This window comes from Bombina bombina, chromosome 1, assembly GCF_027579735.1.
Source record: "Bombina bombina isolate aBomBom1 chromosome 1, aBomBom1.pri, whole genome shotgun sequence".
In the NCBI taxonomy this organism is placed as follows: Eukaryota; Metazoa; Chordata; class Amphibia; order Anura; family Bombinatoridae; genus Bombina; species Bombina bombina.
The window spans coordinates 455,867,290-455,891,080 of NC_069499.1; the positions used below are offsets into that span (position 1 = coordinate 455,867,290).

A 23,791-nucleotide genomic window follows, 5' to 3' on the forward strand; every position below is an offset into this window, starting at 1 on the left:
TCTGTTACATTTAAATTCTAAGAAATATAAATCACATTAAACGAACAGTAAAGTCTAAATTAATTTTAAAATTAAAAGTCAAATTTGCTTTGTTCTCTTGGTATTCACGGTTGAAAGCCAAACATAGGTAGGCTCATAAGCTGATTGCTAAGCCCTTGGAGGCCGCCTCTTATCTCAGTGCATTTTATTAACTTTTCACAGCTAGACAGTGCTAGTTCATGTGGGCCACACAGGTAACATTGTGCTTACTCCCGTGGAGTTATTTATGAGTCAGCCGTAATTAGCTGAAATTAAAGTTTGTAAATAGTACTGAGATAAGAGGGAAGTCTGCAGAGGCTTAGATACAAGGTAATCACAGTGATAAAAAGTGTATTAATATAAAAGTTTTGGTTATGCAAAACTGGGGAATGGTAATAAAGGCATTATCTATCTTTTTCAACAATAACAATGTTTAAGTAGACTATGGGGTCAAATTATTAAAGTGCGGACAGACATGATACGATGTAGCGTATCATGTCCGCCGCGCATCGATAAATGCCGTGTTATCATTTCACAAGCAGTTCTTGTGAAATGCTTGTGAAATTACGCCCCCTGCAGATTCACGGCCAATCGGCCGCTAGCAGGGGGTGTCAATCAGCCCGATTGTATAGGATCGGGCGGATTGATGTCCACCGCCTCATAGCAGGTGGACAAGTTAGGTCCACCTGCTCTGAGGCGAACATAACTTATCCTCCTGCTCTTTAAGTCTTTAGACCGCTGCTTCATAACTGCTGTTTCCGGTGAGCCTGAAGGCTCACGTGTAAACAGGGACGTCAAGCTCCATTCGGAGCTTGATAATTCGGCCCCTCAGTCTAAATGATGAAAGTTTCATTTTGATTTTAATGTCCCTTTAAGACTCTGTAACCTGTGGAACAGTGATAATCCTATTTAAGACACTGTAACCACATATAACCCTTTTTGTAGAGATACAGCAAGTTGTGTTGTTGTCTTTAGAAGAGGTTGCATGCAGCATCTGGAATAACATGCAAGATGGAACATACATTGTTTAGCATTGCTCCTGCAGGCTTCTGTTTCAGGCTAATTAGAAAAATCTGCTTGCTTTGTGTTTTTGCTATGGCTGTTAAAAAATGTATTGTTGGGAAAAAGAAGTTGCTAAAAGAAAACAGCTGAGATAATTAAAAAAAAAAAAAAGCTGCCGAACAAACAATTAGAAAAGAACCAAAAATAAATGCATCTGTATTATAAAAACTAAAACAAATAATACTCTTAATGTTTACATCATTATATTAAAATACATTAATTATTGAGATTAAATGTAAAATTAATTATTGGTAATTTTGAAGGGCAAAGAAACATTTGCAGTTAGTGGACATGAGTAAATAAAATAGGAACTATAAATAGAAAGATTTGAATAATGATAGATGTTCCCTATAACTATTTAAAGAGTCACTCACATCTAAATTGTTATTTTATAAAAAGAAAACAGAAACTGTTTTCTTCTGAATAGTGTTTTTGTTTTATGTGTTTAAGTAATTCCAAGCGTGCAACAATTTCAAGGGTGTAACATGTTTGGCTCTCACAATATAATATGCCCACTAAAGTGATAATTGATTGTAAAAATGTAATGTGTATTGCAAAATATAACAATGTTGCCATCTCAGGTGAGGTGGCTACAATGTAAGCATAGAATGATCAGGAAGTATGAAAAGAACGGGAATATCGGAAATAGTAGACAAAGCATACATGAAGTGGAATAATTCTACATATAATCCTATACTCTAAAAGGTCAAGTGTGTTTGTCCGAAGCTGTCATGCGCAGTAGAGACAGCATGAGGACAAACACACCTGGCCTTAGAGTCCCTACCTGATCTGCGGTGCAGGCAGAAGTGGGCGTGGCTGGATGTGAAGTGGGTGTGGCCAGACATGAAGGGGTGTGGTCTGCATGAAAGAGCGGGGCCGGGCACAGTTGCGCGAGAGGGGAGAGAGATAGAGAGGGGAGAGAGATAGAAAGAGGGGGAGAGAACAAAAGAGATGGGAAAGAGCTAAAGATAGGATAAGAGAGGGGTAAGAGCAAGACAGGGGGAGAGAGAGCAAAATAGAGGGGGAGAGAGAAAATAAGAGGGGGAAAGAGAGAAAGCAAAAGAGAGGGGAAGAGAAATCAAAAGAAAAGGGGGAGAGAAAGCAAAAAAGGAGAGTTAAGAGAGAGAGGGGGAGAGAGAGGGGGAGATAGATGGGTGAGAGAGAGGGGGAGAGAGATGGGGGAGAGAGAGGGGGGAGAGAGAGGGGGGAGAAAGAGGGGGAGATAGGGGGGGAGAGAAAGGAAGAGGGGGGAGAGAGAGGGGGAGAGAGGGGGGGAGAGAGAGAGAGGGGGAAAAGAAGAGAGGGGGGAGAGAGAGAGGGGAGATGGAGAGAGAGGGGGGAGAGAAAGGGGGGAGAGAGAGAGGGAGGAGAGAGAGGGGGGATGGAGAGAGAGGGGGGAGGGAGAGAGTGCAAGGGGTGGGACCGCTGTACTGCAAAAAATGGCCTGTGTGAACGGGCTTTAGGACTAGTCTATAAATAATAAATCTATATTATATATTGTATATTTCTTTGTCATGATATGGTTCACCATTAGCGCTGCCGCTGCACTCATCAGACTTTTAGCTCTCTTGGTTAGTGCTCCAGTTGTTGCGTGCGTCAACTCTTTTCCTTCTCTTTGCATGCTTCAGCTCTGGAACACACGGCCATTGTGCACATCAGCTTTGGAGCGCTATTCTGAAAAGTGCATTAGGGCTGGACCTTCTGCCCTTCTTTGCCCATGTTTTGGAGTCTGATCCTAGGTGTGCTGTTTACTAGTCTTCAAGTTTGTCTTCTGTTATTGACCCTCTTGTTTGCACTTTGACTATTCTTTTGGATTTCGCATCTCTCTGCCTGTTTGGAACTTTGACCTTTGTCTTGCCTTCTGACCTTGCTTTCGTCTTGTGATTCTACTACTTATCTGGCCATCTGGCCATTGAACTTTAACCTGTTTTTGGACTGTGATTTGTTTTTTTTTTTGCTGTGTCTGCTGCTGACCGGCCTGCATGACTTTGGGGGATATTTATCAAAGGTCTGGCGGACCTGATCCGACAGTGTGGATCAGGTCTGCCAGACATCGCTGAATGTGGAGAGCAACATCTTGTGAGCTGCTGGTGCAACGCCGCCCCCTGCAGATTTGCAGCCGCCAGCAGGGAGGTGTCAATCAACCCGATCGTACTCGATCGGGTTGAATTGCAGCAATGTCTGTCTGCCTGCTCAGAGCAGGCGGACAGGTTATGGAGCAGCAGCCTTTAGACTGCTGCTTCATAAATGCTGTTCCTGGCGAGCCTGCAGGCTCGCCTTAAACACAGGCCCTCAAGCTCCATCTGGAGCTTGATAAATGGGCCTCTTTGCCTTAGCCAATTATTGAAATTCGACCAACTTACCGAATCAAAGAGGAGTTGGTCTATAGAGAAGTTCCAGAGTCTCTGGAGGCATAAATCTCTTTATGTACCTAACGACACCAGACATCAAAAATGCTTTCAAGAGAAGGATCATGTCAGGAGATTTCATCACCCTCGGGTGAAGTTGGCTGCTCAATTTCAACCACCTTCCCCTACTTCCTCTGCTTCTCCTCTGGACAAACCCATGAAAGTAGGAACCTTATGCTGAGAAACTGAGAAGGCGTATTTTAGGATTATGTCTCTATTGTTGGGCTTAAGGTTATCCCCTAAGTGACTGCCCAACCCGGCCATTAAAAGCCAGAGCTTAATTCATTTTGGATGGGGAGAATTAAGTCAGAATTGTTTCAAATCAAAACTTATTGTCCCTATCCAGTTCAAGATTGGAGAAACTGTTATTCAGTCCCAAGTGCTGGAGCAGTAGGGAATTTCATAGACTTATCATTTGCTTTAGTATATGGTATGACTAGCTCTAAGAAGTCTGAACCTATTTGTAATATCCCTTAAAAAAGCCTATTTCTCCAAGAAATTCTCAAAACTTGAAATGAACTATGATATGGCAAATAAAGAGCTATTGGCTATAAGAATGGATTTAGCTGAATGGAGACATTTACTAGAGGTTACTACAACACCCTTTTTAAAATTAACTGATCATAAAAATCTGCTGTATCTGCAATCTGCTCAAAGATTAAATGCAAGGCAAGCCAATGATCTATGTTATTTGTCAGATTCAACCTTGTTATGTCTTACATTCCAGATTCCAAGAATTGTAAGGCTGATGCACTCTTCTGACAATTCTTTTCTTAAGAAAATACAAAGAGCCATCCAGAACACAAAATCCCAACACACAAGATCATTGCCTCAATCTCTTGCAAGGTCCTGCAACAATTACAAGATGCCCAAGAAGATTTGCCTGTAGAATGAACTTCTCCTTCTGACAAGCTCTACATTCCTATTAAAACAAAAAGACGTCTTCAAGAGTTTGTTTGGTGGCAAACTCTTTCCTGTGACACCCATGATATATCAAGGCCTGTTAAATTTGTGCTGTAAATAATGTTTCTTGTAAGCAACCTTATGGACTTCTTCAACCTCTTCCTACTCCAAAGAGACCTTGATCTTACTTGAGTATGGACTTCATTACTGATCTTCCCATTTTTAAGAATCACACAAGGGTTACTGTTTATAAGTTCTCAAAGATGGCTCACTTTGTTCCCCTTTCTGGACTACCTACAACTCAAAGGTTGACATCCCTTTTTATCTTGCATATCCCTCATTTTCATGATCTACCACTTAAAATTGTATTTAATAAGAGCAATGAATTTGTCTCCAAATTCTGAAAATCAATATGTCAAAGTTTCCATGTCCCTATTGCTCTTTCCACCGCATTTCATCCTAAGTCTAATTGGCAGACAGAGCGAACTAATCAAGACCCTGAAGCCTATCTTCGAAATTACATTCCATCTACTTAGGACAACTAGTCTGACCTCCCACCATTAGCAGAATTTGCCCATAATTCTTTGTATCATACTGCCAATCAGATGTCTCCTTTTCAAGCTGCCCTTAGTTACAAACCAAAAATCTTTCCTCTAGCATGTTCAATCCCCCATGTTTCAGCAGTCAACAAGAGAACAATCCTTCTTCAACGCCACTGGAAACAGGTCAGAAAACTACTTCTACTTACTACTCAATGATATCAAGTACAAGCTAATAGAAAATGATGTGTAGTTCCCTCCTATCAACCAGGTGATTTAGTCTCACTGTCTCCATTTAAAACAAGCTACTGCTAATCGGGTAAACCAGTTTGTAGGCCCATTAGGTAATCTCAAGAAGGTGAATCCTATGGTTTGTAATCTCGTTCTTCTATCCTCCCTTTGTATCCATTCAGTGTTTAATGTCTCCTTACTGAAACCATTGGTCACAAATAGATTCTCTAAAGCATCAAAATACACTACTTCAATTGAGATTGATGGCCAAACTGATTACGAAATAGACAAAATTCTGGACTCCAAGTGGAGGGGCAAAAGACTCTTATACCTGGTGAATTGAAAAGGTTATCCAATCACTGAAAGACCGTGGGTACCCACTGTGGACTTAAATGCCCCCAGATCAATCAATTAGTGCTGTCTTTGTGCTCGTTGGGCTGTCAGCTCTCTCGGTTAGTGCTCCTATCATTTCACGCATCAGCTCTTTTGCTTCTCTTTTCACATAATATGATATAGAAAGAGGGAAAGAAGCACCTTAAATAAGCACTCACTTGGATACAATAAATAGAAAAGAGAATTGATACATCAATATAAAACATAACTTTTAATAAAAAATGCTTATAAAAAGAGTAACAATGTTACTCAGACATGCACATTTAAATTCTAACTTTAAAATTAGGGTATACACCCTCAACCCCTGAAAGCAATCCACAGATACCATCAATAATCAACAACAGTTTGAGTGCAAATATGGATCAATAAGCCACGGTTGTCCCACCATGCAAATACCACCAAAAATGAGCAAATCCTAATCTGATAAGGGTGGACACAGTCTCCACAAAAATTAATCTATACTGTGGTGGTAATTGAATGGTTATTAAAACTATTTGGGTCCGGGCATCTAAACTCTGCAAAAAAGTCTAAACTTACTTCAACACCATCAAAACAATTAAATGGTAGTTTCAGGGGGCTTTAAAAACGCCTAATGCGCATTTCGCCCACTGCTTCCTTAAAGGCGAACTAGAGCAATTCTCAGTTCAAGTTTAAATATCATATGTTAACCAATCATGGGGTAGTGTTCATACACTCCCCCATAATTAGCCTATCCATGTTTGATTTGTATGTAATGCGATAGTGACATCACGTGGTTTATCTAAGAAAAACATCTGAGTCTCTATAAGGTCCTATACGATAGGTTGTTTTACTGTCACAAAATATCTCCATGTAAGAATGTTTCCTAATAGGTCAATATTCCGGTCACGTAATGCCATACCATCGTATATCCTAAATTAAGAAGTATTGTCAAAATCAACCTACTTATAATATTCTCAGCATGTATGCCACATCCCATTGCTGACGAAAACCAAATTTCACTAAAAATAGGGACAAACATAAGTACATAAGTATATATGTGGATATTGCGTCTCCAAATAGTATGACAGACAGGACACACCTCCTCCGTGATAGGCTATATCCTTATCACATGATATCTTTATTTACACCAGTCGCTCAGCGATGATGTTTAAGGCATAAGGAGCTCATGCTACAAATATCTCACACAATTCATGTATACACATAGTAATGATAACATGTTTCATTAGTCTGGAATTGTCAGATCTTAAAAAACATAAATTATGCTCACCTGATAATTTCCTTTCCATCTGTATAAGGAGAGTCCATGGCTTCATTCTTTCTTGTGGGAATACAGAACCTGGCCACTAGGAGTAGACAATGACACCCCAGCCAAAGGCTTAAATACCTCCCCCACTCCCCTTATCTCCCAGTCATTCTGCTGAGGGAACAAGGAACAGTAAGAGAAATATCAGGGTATAAATGGTGCCAGAAGAACAAACAAAAATTTTTGGTCCGCCCAATGGAGAAAACGGGCGGGGGCCATGGACTCTCCTCATATAGATGGAAAGGAAATTATCAGGTAAGCATAATTTATGTTTTCCATCTTAATATGAGTAGAGTCCCCCGCTTCATTCCTTACTTGTAGAAAACATATACCCAAGCTCTAGAGGACACTGAATGAAAACGGGAGGGTAAAAGAGAGGCAGACCCTATTCTGAGGGAACCACAGCCTGCAAAATCTTTCTCTCAAAATTTGTAAAAATTTGAAAAAGTATGTAAGGAGGACCAGGTAGCCGCCCTACAAATCTGCTCCATAGAGGCCTCATTCTTGAAGGCCCAAGAAGAATCCACAGCTCTAGTTGAATGAGCCGTATTCCTCTGAGGAGGCTTATGTCATACTGTTTCATTTGCTAAGCGGATAATGCTCCTCATCCAAAAGAATAGGGAAGTGGAAGAAGCCTTCTGCCCTCTGCGCTTCCCAGAATAGACAACAAACAATGCCGAAGTCTGTCTAAAATCCTTCGTAGCCTGAAGATAGAATTTCAAAGCCTGACCCACATCCAAATTATGAAGTAATTGTTCCTTCGATGAAGGAGGATTAGGACACAAGGAATAAACCACGATCTCCTGATTGATGTTGCAATCAGACACAACCTTAGGGAGAAAACCCAACCTAGTGCGAAGAACAGCCTTATCAGCAAGAAAAACTAGGTATGGAGGCTCACATTGCAAGGCCACCATCTCTGTGTGACTCTGCATGCAGAAGCAATAGCCAGTAGAAAAAGAACCTTCCAAGACAGTAATTTAATGTCCACAGAATGCATGGGCTCAAAAGGAGCCTTCTGCAGAACCTTAAGAACCAAATTTAAACTCCAAGGAGGAGCGGTATGTCTCAACACAGCCCTGATTCTGGACAGAGCCTGAACTAAAGACTGAATATCAAGAAGCTCAGCAAGCCTCTTGTGCAATAACACAAAACGAGCTGAGATCTGTCCCTTTAAGGAACCATCTTGGAGAAAGGAAAGAATCCTGGACACCTTGACCTTGTGCCATGGGAATCCACATTCTTCACAACAGAATAAATAGGCCCTCCACACCTTATGATGGATGCGACGGGTGACCGGCATTGTAGCTTGAATGAGAGTATCAATCACTCTCTCAGAAAACCCTCTCTTGGCTAGGACTAAGTGTTCAATCTCCACGCAGTCAGCTTCAGAGAATCTAGATTTTGAGGAACAAAGGGACCCTGTTCCAGCAGATCTCTGTGACAAGTAACCTCCATAGAGGAGATGATGACATCCCCACCAGGTCCGCAAACCACATCCTTCACGGCCACGATAGAGCAATTAGAATAGTCGAGGCTTGCTCCTGTTTGATGCGGGACACTATATGAGGAAGGAGTGGTAACGGTGGAAAAATGTAAACTAGACTGAACCCCCAGGGCACCGCTAAGGCATCTATCAGCTCTGTCTGGGGATCCCTGGACCGTGACCCATATATGGGTAGCTTGGTATTGAGCCTGGATGCCATGAACTCTATCTCCGGCGTCCCCCATCTGTTGCAAATCTCCGCAAATACCTCGGGATGGAGAGACCATTCCCCCGGATGAAACGATTGTCTGCTGAGAAAGTCTGCCTCCTAGTTGTCCACACCTGGAATGTTGATCGCTAACAGCAAGCAGTTGTGGGTCTCCGCCCAGTCCAGAATCCGATATACTTCCCTCATGGCTAGGGAGCTTCTCGTTCTCCCCTGATGGTTAATGTAAGCCACCAAGGTAATGTTGTCCAATTGAAATTTGATAAACTGGGATGAACTCAGAAGAGGCCAAGCCTTCAGAGCGTTGAAGTTCGCTTGAAGTTCCAGAATGTTGATCGGGAGAAGAGATTCCTCTCGAGTCCACCAGCCCTGTGCCATCCTGGCACCCCAAACAGCTCCCCATCCTGATAGACTTGCGTCTGTAGTCACAATCTCCCAGGATGGTCTCAAGAAGGATGTCTCCTGGGACAGGCGATCTGGACAGAGCCCCCAAGAGAGCGATTCTCTCAAGCAGGTGTCCAGAGAAATCTGTTGGGATAGATCCGAGTGATTGCCATTCCATTGCCTCAGCATGCACAGCTGAAGAGTTTTCAGATGGAACCTGGCAAATGGAATCATATCTATGCTGGACACCATGAGCCCAATCACATCCATACACCAGGCCACACATGGCCTTAAGGAGGTCTGGAGGGCAAGACAATTGGAAGTAATTTAGCAACCTCTCTGGTCTGTAAGGAATATCTTCATGGATATGGAATCTATTACCGTGCCCAGGAATTCCACTCTGGTACTAGGAACCAGAGAACTCTTTCCTAAGTTTATCTTCCATCCATGAGATTGAAGAAGAAGTAGAAGAGCTCTCGATTGGTCTTCTGCCAGCCGGCAGGACAGAGCCTGGACTAGGATGTCATCCAAATAAGGTGCTACTGCAATACCTCTGGATCTTGTCACCGCGAGCAGAGCCCCAAGAACCTTCATAAAGACTCTTGGAGCAGTAGCCAGCCCAAAAGGAAGAGCTACAAACTGGAAGTGCTGGTCCAGAAAAGTGAATCTTAAGAACTTGTGATCCTTGTGTATTGACACTTGAAGGTAAGCATCCTTCAAGTCAATCATAGCCATAAACTGTCCCTCTTGAACTAAGGCCAGAATAGACCTTAGTGTCTCCATCTTGAATGATGGCACAGACAGAAACTTGTTTAAGCACTTTAGGTCTAGAATCAGGTGAAATGTACCCTCCTTCTCTGGGACCACAAAAAGGTTTGAGTAGTATCCCAGACCTCTCTCTGCTAGAGGTACTGGCACAATCACCCTAGAAAAGCATCTAGTTTTTCTGGTCTTGAAGACAGGTTTGATAAGAGGAATCTGCCCCTGGGTGGATGAGATTTGAAACCTATCCTGTAACCCTGAGCAATGACCTCCAGAACAGAAGGGTCTTGCACGTCTCCCAGCCAAGCCTCCACAAAGAGACATAGTCTGCCCCCAACACGATCCAGCGACGGATCGGGGGCCGCCCCTTCATGCAGATTTTGTCTCAGTGGGCTTCTTGTTCTGCTTGGATTTATTCCAAGATTAAGATGGTTTCCAATTTCCCTTGTACTGATCAGGCTTCGTGTAAGGCTGCTGGCATTGGGACTTATCCAAACGAAAGGGACGAAAATTAGGACCCTGTCCTTTAGGTTTGTTCTTCTTATCCTGCGGTGAAAAGGCACCCTTACCCCCAGTAACCGTGGATATGATAGAGTCCAGTCCTGGACCGAAAAGAACCTTCCCCTTAAATGGAAGGGAAAGCAATCTAGATTTTGAAGTCATGTCAGCAGACCAAGACTTCAGTCACAGAGCCATACGGGCTAGAACAGAAAAGCCTGATGTTTTGGCATTCAAGCAAATAATCTGCATATTTGCATCACAAATAAATGAATTAGCTACCCTCAAGGCCTTAATTTTTTCCTGAATTTCATTGAGGGGAGATTCCACCTCGATCATCTCCGACAGAGAGTCACACCAATAGGTAGCGGATCCCGCCACCACAGCAACCTCCACTGCAGGCTGAAATAAAAATCCCATGTGCTGAAACATCTTTCTCAACAGAGTTTCTAGCTTCTTATCCATGGGCACCTTAAACTCAAGCGGCATAGTGGTGTGCTTATCAAGCGTGGAGATAGCTCCATCCACCTTAGGGACAGACCCCCACAACTCTAATTGGGAGTCAGGAACCAGGAACAATTTCTTAAAGGAAGAAGGGCAAAAAATAGGATCCGTGTCTTCCCCATTCATTCTTAATAATATTTGCCATCTTAACGGGAACCGGAAAAGTTTGTGGCACCACCCTGTCCTCATAAATCTTATCAAGCTTATCAAGCCTTGGGTAACTTAGGATCCAGAACCTCTAATGTAGCCAACACTTCCTTTAACAGAAAGCGTAAGTGCTCTGTCCAAAATCTAAAGTCTGGTTCCTTTGCAGCCGGAGGCTTAGAGGCAGCTGATTCCGACCCAGAAAGAGCCTCCTCTGAAGTATCAGAGGCATCTTCATCAGTGGATAATCTAGTATCAGATAAATCCAGCAATTTGTTAGTTGATCCCTGGGAAGGATAGCAGTATTTAACCTTTCGCTTGTGCTTAGCAGGGCGAGGTAAAGCACTAAAGGCCACAGACACTGCCATTTGCAACTGTTCAGAAACGTCTAGCGGTAAAAGGGCCCCTCCCAAAGGAGGTTTAGTCGTGCAATGGGGAGCTGCATGTGTAAGAGGAGATGATTGCAGGAGATGATTGCAGGATGGAGACCCTCTCAGAGGTGGACGGCTCAGTGGTACTAAACATCTTGGTCTTTTTAGACATAACTAGACTATCCAGGCATGTGGAACATAATTGAGCAGACGGGTATACCATAGCCAAAGAGTGAGTACCCTCTAATGCATCAGAGTCCTCCATAGCTTGCGCTTTTAAAATGGACTATAGAAAAAATAAATGGCACCTATATACCCCCAATGGCCGGGGCACTCACCACCTCCTATGACCGAGGCTCCACAGAGAAACCGCTTCTTCTGCTGTAAACCGCACGGTCAGGGAGGTAGTTAATGAGGCCATACCCGGTCACATGGCGTACCATGCAGGACCACCCCTGCTGCAGGAAGAAAAGCGCACTAAACTGACAGGCTGCGCAATTATCCAAAACGAAAGTAAAACCTGAATGTTCCCACATCTGCCAGAGCCTCATCTCACACATGTCGCAGCATAAAACATAATAAAGCAAATCATGTATAAATCCCCCCTGATCAATAATCCCCTTCCGGAGATATTAACCCTTGATTCCATACAGATAAGAGTCACACTGTGACCCTGTCTTCTTACGTTATCATATTAATTAAAATTAAATGATCTTACCGGAATCATCACCGTGGAACAGACACACAGCCTCTCAAGTTTGACAGTCTTGTAGCATCGCACCTGACATGAACTTGAGTGATAGAAGCAGGCAGTGAAACTCATCAACACTGATTGCTTAGGAGTTGTTAATACGAGTCTGGATGGTTTTGCATAAAGACTCTCCCTCCATCTCCAGACCCTATCATTCATCAGTGTTCTCACTGAGAGGCTGACAAGACTACTTAAAACTCCAGTCCAATACCGAAGAATACTACCCTCCATAAGAGACTACTCCGAATCTTCCAACATTTCTCTGCTATCTTCCTGTGATGAAAGGCAAAGAATGACTGGGGGATGAGGGGAGTGGGGGAGATATTAAAGCCTTTGGCTGGGGTATCTTTGCCTCCTCCTGGTGGCCAGGTTCTGTATTCCCACATGTATGGAATGAAGCCATGGACTCTCCTCATATTAAGTTGTAAATTACTAATTTTATATGGCTTTTATACAGCACAATCACTACTCGATTTTTAACCTTACTGACAGACTGTTATCCAATCAAATGGTATTGTATCTAAACGTAATTAGTAAAGATATCTTTCAAGTACCACATTTTGGAGTTATTCACCTACATTACATCAGTTTATTCATTTTACAAACATAATCCCATCCATAAGTGAAAAGCAAATGAGTGTAAAAAGGGGGATAAGGTATTTTGTTCCTATTGTTAGCTTATTTTCTAGTATATATATACATATTATGGGGCATATTTATCAAGCTCTGAATGGAGCTTGATGCCCCGTGTTTCTGGCGAGCCTGCAGACTCGCCAGAAACAGCAGTTATGAAGCAGGGTCACAAAGACCGCTGCTCCATAACCTGTCCGCCTGCTCTGAGCAGGCGGACAGACATCGCCGGAAATCAACCCAATCGAGTACGATTGGGTTGATTGACACCCCCCTGCTGGCGGCCGATTGGCCGCGAGTCTGCAGGGGGCGGCGTTGCACCAGCAGCTCTTGTGAGCTGCTGGTGCAATGCTGAATACGGCGAGCGTATTGCTCGCCGTATTCAGCAAGGTCTGGCGGACCTGATCCGCAGTGTCGGATCAGGTCCACCAGACCTTGATAAATATGGGCCTATGTGTCTATACCATATTGTTATACTTATATTTCTCTGATGAACTTAGGTTATTTGTATATTCACTTATACATTCATAAAAGCATCACAAAAAAGCACCAAATCCATTTTGATCATTCATCCCATGGGGAAAAATTAAATTCAACCAAAAGATTCATTTAATCTCTGCTTGCAATAACATTCTCTCTCTATATCACCGCCTCTTATTCCAGGTCTTATCACTTGAAGGACTGATACACGCAAATCAGCCTTAGAGTGATGACACTGATAGAATTTATTTGCCACTGATGACAAAACGTTCTCTTTCTTAATATCTTCCTTGCTGTTCTTAATGCTGTTTATATGTTCACCCAGCATAGTTCTAGTTTCCCTGGTCGTAATACCCACATACTTTTTAGGGCATTTGCTTTGAAGACAATAGACCACATTCCTAGTTTTACAATTGGCATAATCCATGATTTTCTTATGTATCCATTTGGAAATAAACATTTATTTAAGATTACATATATAGCCACAAAAGCTACAAGATCCACATGGATATGTTTCAGCAATATTACTTTTTCTTTTTCTCCTCACAAAATGACTGTTTACAATTGTATTGCCTATTGTGGGAGATCTCTTCCAAGTAAGAGGTATGTGATCACTTACTATGTCTCTCAAGTCATCATCAGTTTGGAGTATACCAATATGTTTATTAAGTGTTTCTGCAATATTTTTCTGTTGTTCAGTGTAACCTTTAATAAACCTGATTTTGTTGTCACTCATCTGCCCCTTCCTTTTTACTATCTGTGTGTATGTATTGTTCTTTGAAAGACTTTCTTAATTACCTTGCACGTATATCCCCTGGCCTTCAACCTCTGTCTCAACTCTTTTAAAATCTGAACAATTCCTCCTAAGTCTTAGGAACTCACCCACTGGTATGACCTTTTTCGTGGGCCATGAGTGACAACTTGTATATTCTAAAATCGAGTTTGTAGCAGTTGTTTTTCTGTATAAGTCAATATTTAAATGACCAGAATCTGTCATGCCACTCCGTCTTGGCCGCGGCTCTACCTCTTCTACCATGGCCGTTGCCATGGTTGCGGCGATGATGTCATCGCAGCACGCCACTTCTGGCCTCTGATGTTGCTCTCCTGTTTGCTGTTCTTGGCACAAACCTGCGCCTATAGTGTTTAAAAGTGCATATACAGCGCCAGCATCCAAACAGATACAAGCTCCCAAAGTGAGACCCCTAAAAACTCAAAAAAATGAATGTAAATACAGAAAGAGGGAGCACCAGCTGTAGGCTAAAGTATCAGAATAACAGAATATTAAAATATTAAAAATTCATTTATTGCATTCACATAAACTAGGGTACCCTATGTACATATAACAATTCGATTGAAAACAATTAAAAAATAGTTAAAAACAATAGAGTAAGTGCCCCTCGGGAGAGAGGGGAATACCAAAACATATTAACACAAAAAAATGTGTATTAAAGGTCCCAAATTATATAAAAAGTCTTAATGAGTGATGATATCCTTAACCAATGTCTTGTGTAACAGATCCGGTGCCCTTGTGAATCCAATTAATCCTTTGTTTATGATGGGGTATCCAGGAAATCAAAAATAAAAATAAAAATGGTTATCAAAAATATATATGATAAAAATAAAAATAAAAAAAATCAAAATAAAAATTGGTGAAAAGGGATTCAAGTGAAAAAAGTGAATAAGAAATCCAATAGGATCCAAAAATTGCAGTACCTGCGAAAAACAAAAATCACATGGTGCAATAACGCTAATATGACCACAAGAATTTGACGTACCTAGAGACTGCTCATCGACTCAATCCTCAACAGGCCAGGTGGGCCTTGTTCTTTTCTCGTTTTAACTTCAGAGTCTCTTATCTTTCTGGGACCAAGAATTATTATTATTATTCTTTATTTATAAAGCGCCAACAGATTCTGCAGCGCTGATGCTCTTTCCCATCAGTTTCCTCAGTCTAATGACTCTTCTGAAGCACCTATCAAACAAATCATTCCTCCGTCCTGTGTGCTTGCTCACCTTAACACATCTCTTCTTCAAAGACTGCAGCGTGACCAGTCTAGAAAACCTACTGAGGCCCCTCTGGCTCCTGATATCTTATTTGTACCTTTGAACCTTTGCACTCCTGTGCTATCCTGGTCTCATGGCAGCAAACTATCAGGATATTCTGGTTAGACAAGAACCTTTAAACTTCTTTCCTGAAATGTATGGTGGCCTACTATGAAGTCTGACTCTAAGGATTATGTTAAGGCCTGTCAGACTTGTGCTGCTAATAAGACTCCCCTATCCTTGCCCCTTGGCCTACGCCAACCATTGTCTACTCCCAAACAACCCTGGACATACATAGCAATGGATTTTGTTGTGGACCTCCCTCCTTCTGACCATCATACGGTTATCTGGGTTGTGGTGGATCGATTTTCCATACTTGATTATTTCATTCCCTTGACCAAGTTGCCATCTGCCCAATAATTATCAACCCTTTTTCTGTTACATGTGGTACGACTGCATGGAATTCCTGTGAATATTGTTTCTGACAGAGGTCCTCAATTCATCTCTACCTTTTGGAGAGCTTTTTGCAAGTTGATTGGAAACACTGTTTCCTTGTCCTCTAGTTACCATCCCCAACCTAATGGGCTAATGGAGAGAATAAATCAAGATCTCAAGACATCTCAGAACCTGTTAGTTCTCTACATATCAATTGGTCTGAATTGTTGCCCCTGGCCGAGCTGGCAAAGAACACTCACTGATATTCCTCTCTACGATGTTCTCCATTTCAAGCTGCTGCAGGCTATCAACCTTGTGCCTTTCCTTTTTCTTACAGGAGTTCCTGCTGCAGAATGTTACTTTACTGACCTCACTACTCATTTGCAACGTATTAGCTCTCAGTTATGTTCAGCTGTCTCCAGTTACAAGAGGTTTGCCAAACATTATCAAGCTACTGTTTGTGACTTTTCGGTAGGTGAACTGAATATTATATGTTCACCCAGCATAGTTCTAGTTTCCCTGGTCGTAATACCCACATACTTTTTAGGGCATTTGCTTTGAAGACAATAGACCACATTCCTAGTTTTACAATTGGCATAATCCATGATTTTCTTATGTATCCATTTGGAAATAAACATTTATTTAAGATTACATATATAGCCACAAAAGCTACAAGATCCACATGGATATGTTTCAGCAATATTACTTTTTCTTTTTCTCCTCACAAAATGACTGTTTACAATTGTATTGCCTATTGTGGGAGATCTCTTCCAAGTAAGAGGTATGTGATCACTTACTATGTCTCTCAAGTCATCATCAGTTTGGAGTATACCAATATGTTTATTAAGTGTTTCTGCAATATTTTTATGTTGTTCAGTGTAACCTTTAATAAACCTGATTTTGTTGTCACTCATCTGCCCCTTCCTTTTTACTATCTGTGTGTATGTATTGTTCTTTGAAAGACTTTCTTAATTACCTTGCACGTATATCCCCTGGCCTTCAACCTCTGTCTCAACTCTTTTAAAATCTGAACAATTCCTCCTAAGTCTTAGGAACTCACCCACTGGTATGACCTTTTTGTGGGCCATGAGTGACAACTTGTATATTCTAAAATCGAGTTTGTAGCAGTTGTTTTTCTGTATAAGTCAATATTTAAATGACCAGAATCTGTCATGCCACTCCATCTTGGCCGCGGCTCTACCTCTTCTACCATGGCCGTTGTCATGGTTGCAGTGATGATGTCATCGCAGCACGCCGCTTCTGGCCTCTGATGTTGCTCTCCTGTTTGCTGTTCTTGGCACAAACCTGCGCCTATAGTGTTTAAAAGTGCATATACAGCGCCAGCATCCAAACAGATACAAGCTCCCAAAGTGAGACCCCTAAAAACTCAAAAAAATGAATGTAAATACAGAAAGAGGGAGCGCCAGCTGTAGGCTAAAGTATCAGAATAACAGAATATTAAAATATTAAAAATTCATTTATTGCATTCACATAAACTAGGGTACCCTATGTACATATAACAATTCGATTGAAAACAATTAAAAAATAGTTCAAAACAATAGAGTAAGTGCCCCTCAGGAGAGAGGGGAATACCAAAACATATTAACACAAAAAAATGTGTATTAAAAGTCCCAAATTATATAAAAAGTCTTAATGAGTGATGATATCCTTAACCAATGTCTTGTGTAACAGATCCGGTGCCCTTGTGAATCCAATTAATCCTTTGTGTATGATGGGGTATCCAGGAAATCAAAAATAAAAATAAAAATGGTTATCAAAAATATATATGATAAAAATAAAAATAAAAAAAAATAAAAATAAAAATTGGTGAAAAGTGATTCAAGTGAAAAAAGTGAATAAGAAATCCAATAGGATCCAAAAATTGCAGTACCTGCAAAAAACAAAAATCACATAGTGCAATAACGCTAATATGACCACAAGAATTTGAAGTACCTAGAGACTGCTCATCGACTCAATCCTCAACAGGCCAGGTGGGCCTTGTTCTTTTCTCGTTTTAACTTCAGAGTCTCTTATCTTTCTGGGACCAAGAATTATTATTATTATTCTTTATTTATAAAGCGCCAACAGATTCTGCAGCGCTGATGCTCTTTCCCATCAGTTTCCTCAGTCTAATGACTCTTCTGAAGCACCTATCAAACAAATCATTCCTCCGTCCTGTGTGCTTGCTCACCTTAATACCTCTCTTCTTCAAAGACTGCAGCGTGACCAGTCTAGAAAACCTACTGAGGCCCCTCTGGCTCCTGATATCTTCTTTGTACCTTTGAACTCCTGTGCTATCCTGGTCTCATGGCAGCAAACTATCAGGATATTCTGGTTAGACAAGAACCTTTAAACTTCTTTCCCGATATGTATGGTGGCCTACTATGAAGTCTGACTCTAAGGATTATGTTAAGGCCTGTCAGACTTGTGCTGCTAATAAGACTCCCCTATCCTTGCCCCTTGGCCTATGCCAACCATTGTCTACTCCCAAACAACCCTGGACATACATAGCAATGGATTTTGTTGTGGACCTCCCTCCTTCTGACCATCATACGGTTATCTGGGTTGTGGTGAATCGATTTTCCTTACTTGATTATTTCATACCCTTGACCAAGTTGCCATCTGCCCAAGAATTATCAACCCTTTTTATGTGTATTGGAGTCTGATCCTGGGTGTGCTCTCTACTAGTCTTTAGGTTTGTCTGTTTAACAACCCTCTTGCCTGGACTTTGACTATTCTTTTGGATTTCACTTCTGTCTGCCTGTTTGGAACTTTGATCTTTGGCTTGCCTTCTGACCTTGCTTTCATCTTGTAAATCTACTTATCTGCCTGTCTGATTATTGAACTTTGACCTGTTTACAACTATTCTTTTAGGACTGTGATTTGATACTTCCTTGCCCTGCCTGTTGCAGACCAGCCTGCATGACTTGCCTTGGCCAATTTATACTGGTCACGTTCTGGGTAACATCCTTTGTGCTGGGAATTTGTGCATACTGTATATAAGCACTTCCAAACCTAAGGGTCCTTTTCTGAATGAACATGAACCTCCTAGGACATGATAGTCTTAAAATTTGCTACATATTAACTTTTGGTTTGAAAACTTGCTTTTGGAATCATGGGGCTAAAGTGTTTGATGAGAAGTGTGGCTATGCACCCATTTTATATTACTGCAAAACACCAATATGTATTCTGGCCATACAAGGTAATGCTTTTGTTAGATATCCAGTGCTCTAATTAGAGGAGGGAGCGAGGTAAAGTGAGGGTGGGGATATTTTAAAAATAAAGTAAAGGTTGGGATGTGTAAGAGATGATGAGGTTTCCCTTGCTGTACCCCATTTAGCACTAGTTACATTTTGCACCTTTAAATGTTATGCTTTAGTATGACCCCTGTCTGTTGGAGGGTGAAATATATTCTGACAGTGACCTAGATTCCAATAATCCTCTAATACAAAGCATTAATTAGCAATTCTACCCTAATCTCCTGATGAAACAATTTTTGATTAATGAATATTATGGGGTCCATTTACCCCAGAGCCGGGTAGACATGGGCATACATCTCCACTCTGTGACTTCTTAAATCTCAGCGCAAGCTCGCTCATACCGAAAATGCGCCAAAGCTGGAGCCCTATATATCACTGAAAATATCCTCATCTACTCTTCATATACAGGTTTGAGATACAGAACAAAAAGCCACCAGTTGTTTCTTTATATTTTGTGTTGTTAAATATGCTGCTCCTCACTCCAAGCAATTTTATATCATATTTGCCTCATCTATATCTCTCAAAACTGAACAGTTTGTTATTAACTCTAGTAACATAGAAGAAATATGACTTGGCTTCAGCTATATTTAAAGTTCTACAAAAATGTAACATTGATATTATTGGAAACCATATTATTATCAATTATTGATGCATATAAAATTATATAAACTTAATGCAAATATAACATTTGTAAATTATCAGTGAATTAGGCAATTCAACAAAAACTATGTAAATAAAGAACTTAAACAATTTAACATAAACCTAAATCTAGATATATTAATGTAGAAGTATGTCAATCAAGTAAATCAACCAAAAATATAAATAATAATATTCACCTCTTTTATGGAAGGTCAAACAACAAACACATTAGATCACTCAATGTTTCCACTACAGTGTCCTTTAATCCCTTATAACTAGTCATACACTGTACATAGAAATACATAGGAATATAACAAATCATCGTAAGGGGCATGCACCTCTTTAATGGTCCAGCTCCTGCTACTCTGCTGTTCCCTGTGGGGGTGAATGATTTCTTTATGCGCCCCTTTGTGAAACCATGCATGAGTCTTCCCATAATACTGGGGTTAAAGTCACGTCTACCTCACTCAGTCATGTAAAAGAATAATGTGGCATACTAAGGACTCAGGAATTTGCCATCCCATGGTAACAAACAGAATTCATCTCCCAGGAATGACATATTGGGGCCCATTTATCAAGCTCCGAATGGAGCTTGTGGGCCCGTGTTTCTGGCGAGTCTTCAGACTCGCCAGAAACAGCAGTTGTGAAGCAGCGGTCTAAAGACCGCTGCTCCCTAACCCTGACCACCTGCTCTGAGCAGGCGGACAGTAATCGCCGGAAATTAACCCAATCGAGTGCGATCAGGTTGATTGACACCTCCCTGCTGGCGGCCCATTGGCCGCGAGTCTGCAGGGGGTGGCGTTGCACCAGCAGCTCTTGTGAGCTGCTGGTGCAATGCTGAATACGGAGAGCGTATTGCTCTCCGCATTCAGCGAGGTCTTGCAGACCTGATCCACACTGTCGGATCAGGTCCGCAAGACCTTTGATAAATAGGCCCCATTGTATTAGCAGATTAGGGAAATTTCTTGATAAGCTAAACCTAAAGCATAAGGTTGCTTCAAATACAATTTTTTCTATACTCACTAAAGCCTTTGATTTTTTTGTAGGTATTGATTGTCAATGGATCTACACATTAAGAATGCGTCAAATGGCCACTGACACTTCACCACAGCATCCGACAGGTCTGCCCCGTTCCCAGTCCTCAAGTCTAACAAACCTTTCCCAGATTTTACCATATCTTCACAACCAAGAATCGTATGCTGCTGCTGTTCGACGAACTCGTATCGCTTCAACATTACAAGTTACTCCTATTAACTATTCACGCAGTTCTTCACCGACTCAATTTGGATTGATAAAAAATATGTCATCCTTGTCAATCCAAAGTTCTAGAGGTAGCAGTGCCTCCAGTACAGCTTCTGATAGTCCTTCAGAGAGAAAAAGAATACGAAGTCCTACTAAAACCACATATCAACAAAATACTAATAGATACATGCCACGGAGAAGTGGAGGAAAAAGCCCACAAGCTAGCACTGGAAAGTATTATAAGTCTTCCTCATATGTACACAATAATCCACGTTCCACTGAACACAAACATCAAAGAACTAGTCAACACCAATACAAACATATTCCTGGAATGCCTATAAAAACAGAACCTGACTCTACTGCTATTGGAGAAGATAGCAAGGTGGCTAATGATGGTGGTTGGATAAAAGTAGACTATTCCAAAAAAAGTCATAAGCAAGCTCTGACTAACATGTCAAGTAAAGACAGATCAAAGTTATCTGGGCGTGTCAGACGATAAATATTTATTATGGTCAGAGGAAGGGACTGTGTTTTATCCCGAAACGTCACAAATAAAAGTTTGTTGTCACAGACGGCTAAAGACCAGTGAGTGCTTATTTTATATAGTTTACTTGAATCTTTGATAGCACCCTGGCAGATATTAACTGATGGTGAGAGTGCATACATCTGAACTGTTTAAACTATATATATATATATATATATATATATATATATATATATATATATATATATATATATATATATACAGTACACACACACGCACACATAAATATATAGTATTTTATAACTTAATGGAATGTGTTCGTCATGATTGTTTATTAACTTATGGTACATATACATTTTAATCTAGTATGTCTCTATGTTTATTTTAAAACAAGTTCTTATTTAAAATAAATCTTTACATTTTGAATGTTAAATTGATAACCTAGGTGCCATCAGCTCTGTCTCCTTCATGAACAAACAATAAAGTTGCAATCACTGCATGATTCTGGAAGATAAAAAAAAAGAACCTAAAAATTTTTGTGTTAAGTGTTTTCAGAAACAGCTACTTGAATGAAACTATTAGAAAACCTTTTTGGTTTTAAAGGCCCATAATAGATAAAACATGACATGCTCTAGTTTATTAGAGCATGTAATTTTAACACTTTCGACCCTACACTACTGTGTGGTTAACCTCCATCAACATCACTAGTCGCACAATTGGATCAGCGTCGGTTTCTGTTTGGGGCCAGCAGTGCTTCGCGGGTCCCGAGCAGCACTTTTGAATAATCACAATTTTTCCTATTATAAGGCCATAATAGTTTAAAAAAATTACATGATTAGATTTTTTACATTTTTTTAATTTTAAGACTGTCGACACTACTCTACTGTGGGTTTTTAACATATTAGTCCATTTTTTTACTATTATGCCTTATAATATGAAAAATAGGGATTTGAACCTTAAAAGATGTATGTAAATCTGCCCAGAAAATGTACTGAAAAAAATTAAATCTTTATTCTTACTAAATGTTAACATTTACACTAAGTGGTCGATCACAATCATTTAGTTTGTCTAATAATTTTGCTACAAAATGTATCAAAGTCTATGGGGATTTTTGTAGTTAAATAATTTGATAAGCTTTTCTAAAGGATCGTGATCAAGTAGTTAATGAGACAATCATGGTGATGCTTTGTATATTGTTCTTCAGTTGTACAATGCTGTAAATATTTTTTTTTTTAATCTATTTTTACATGCGTACAAACAGCAATTTTAAAATAAATTATGGAACTTCATTTAAAAACTCAGTTTCTGTTTACAGGGAATTAGGAATTCAGAAATACTTTTCTCTCATCTTTCTTTTACTTTTTCAAAGTTTTATTTTGTGCATATGTTTTATAATGTTGACTGTTTTATGGAGAGTATATTTTTTTGCCTGATTTAATTTGTTTTACATTGTTTTTTTGTGATGCCGATTTCCTTGACAAAGAAACTTGTTTATGTAAAAAAAAGTAATAAACTCTAAGATAGATGTGGCTCCATTAATTATATAAGAGCTGAACTTGCAACTCTCAGCTGTAATGAAGGGTGGATGCAAATCTGTGTAAATTCTACAATTTTCAAATTGATGTTACAGAAGAGTTTTTCCATTGAGATGTTAGTTTCACAAATAGGTTTTAGTGAATCTAGGACATGTCTATATCTTTCTGGTGGGTCTGTTAAAAAGGAATGGGAGATCAACTTTTTGGCACTTTTGTCGATGACGTCTATAAAATAAAGTTTATCAATAAAAATAAACACTGTATGACAGTTGAGATAAAAAAATCAGATGAGTGTGTAATATATCTTAGAAAAGACATAAGTCTAGATTATGAGTGGTGTGCTGTTGCGAGTAAAAAATATGCTTTTTGCACACATCGGAAGTAGTGCACGTATTACAAGTTGAAAGTAAAAGTGTTTGCTTGAGAGCAATTTAATTTAACTTGCATCTGGATAGTGCGATTTCAGAGCTCTGGTTAACTGTTACGCGCGACTAAAAAGTTCTATAAAACACATAAAAAAAATTTACAAGTAGTTACACTCATAATAACTGCTGAAAATATTTTTTTTTTTAAAAATTGCAATAAAAAGTTCTAACGACTCAAAAATATGAAGTCTCAGGTGTTAAAAAAAAGGCATGCAAAGGGCTTTAACATAGAGATACATTCATATACAAAATGAATGTATACATATGTCTATGTATTTATATGTGCATATATGTATTTACAGATGTATTTACAGACATATATACACATATAAACAAATACAGGTGGCCCTCGGTTCACGCCGTTTCAGAATAACAACCTTTTTTTTCCAGTCATGTGACTGCTATTGAAAAGAATTGAAAAGCAGTGCACTAATTAAAAAAGCCAGTAGGTGGAGCTATCCACTTGTGTTGCAGCAAAGTTATGTTACTTAGCAGACTGAAATTAATCTGTGTACACAGAGCAGACCTTAGCTATCGAGCAGCTTTCAAGCAACAAGATCTTGCAGCCACTTCCCTATTATCTTCCTGTCCAGCTGCTTAAGGTGAGGGTGCCTAACTGCCTATTAATCACTCCAGATTGAAATGCATAGAAT

General features: G+C 40.2%; 1 protein-coding gene across 1 annotated transcript in view; it reads left to right on the plus strand.

Annotated features, from left to right (window-relative positions):
* Positions 1 to 21,266, plus strand: part of MAP3K20 (mitogen-activated protein kinase kinase kinase 20) — a 543,230-nt gene extending 521,964 nt beyond the window's left edge. The window contains exon 18 of the mRNA XM_053712840.1: positions 20,499 to 21,266. Coding sequence (XP_053568815.1) covers positions 20,499 to 21,193 — 695 coding nt within the window. The 3' untranslated portion in view covers positions 21,194 to 21,266. The remainder of the gene's footprint in view (positions 1 to 20,498) is intronic.
* The last annotated feature ends 2,525 nt before the right edge of the window (positions 21,267 to 23,791 follow it).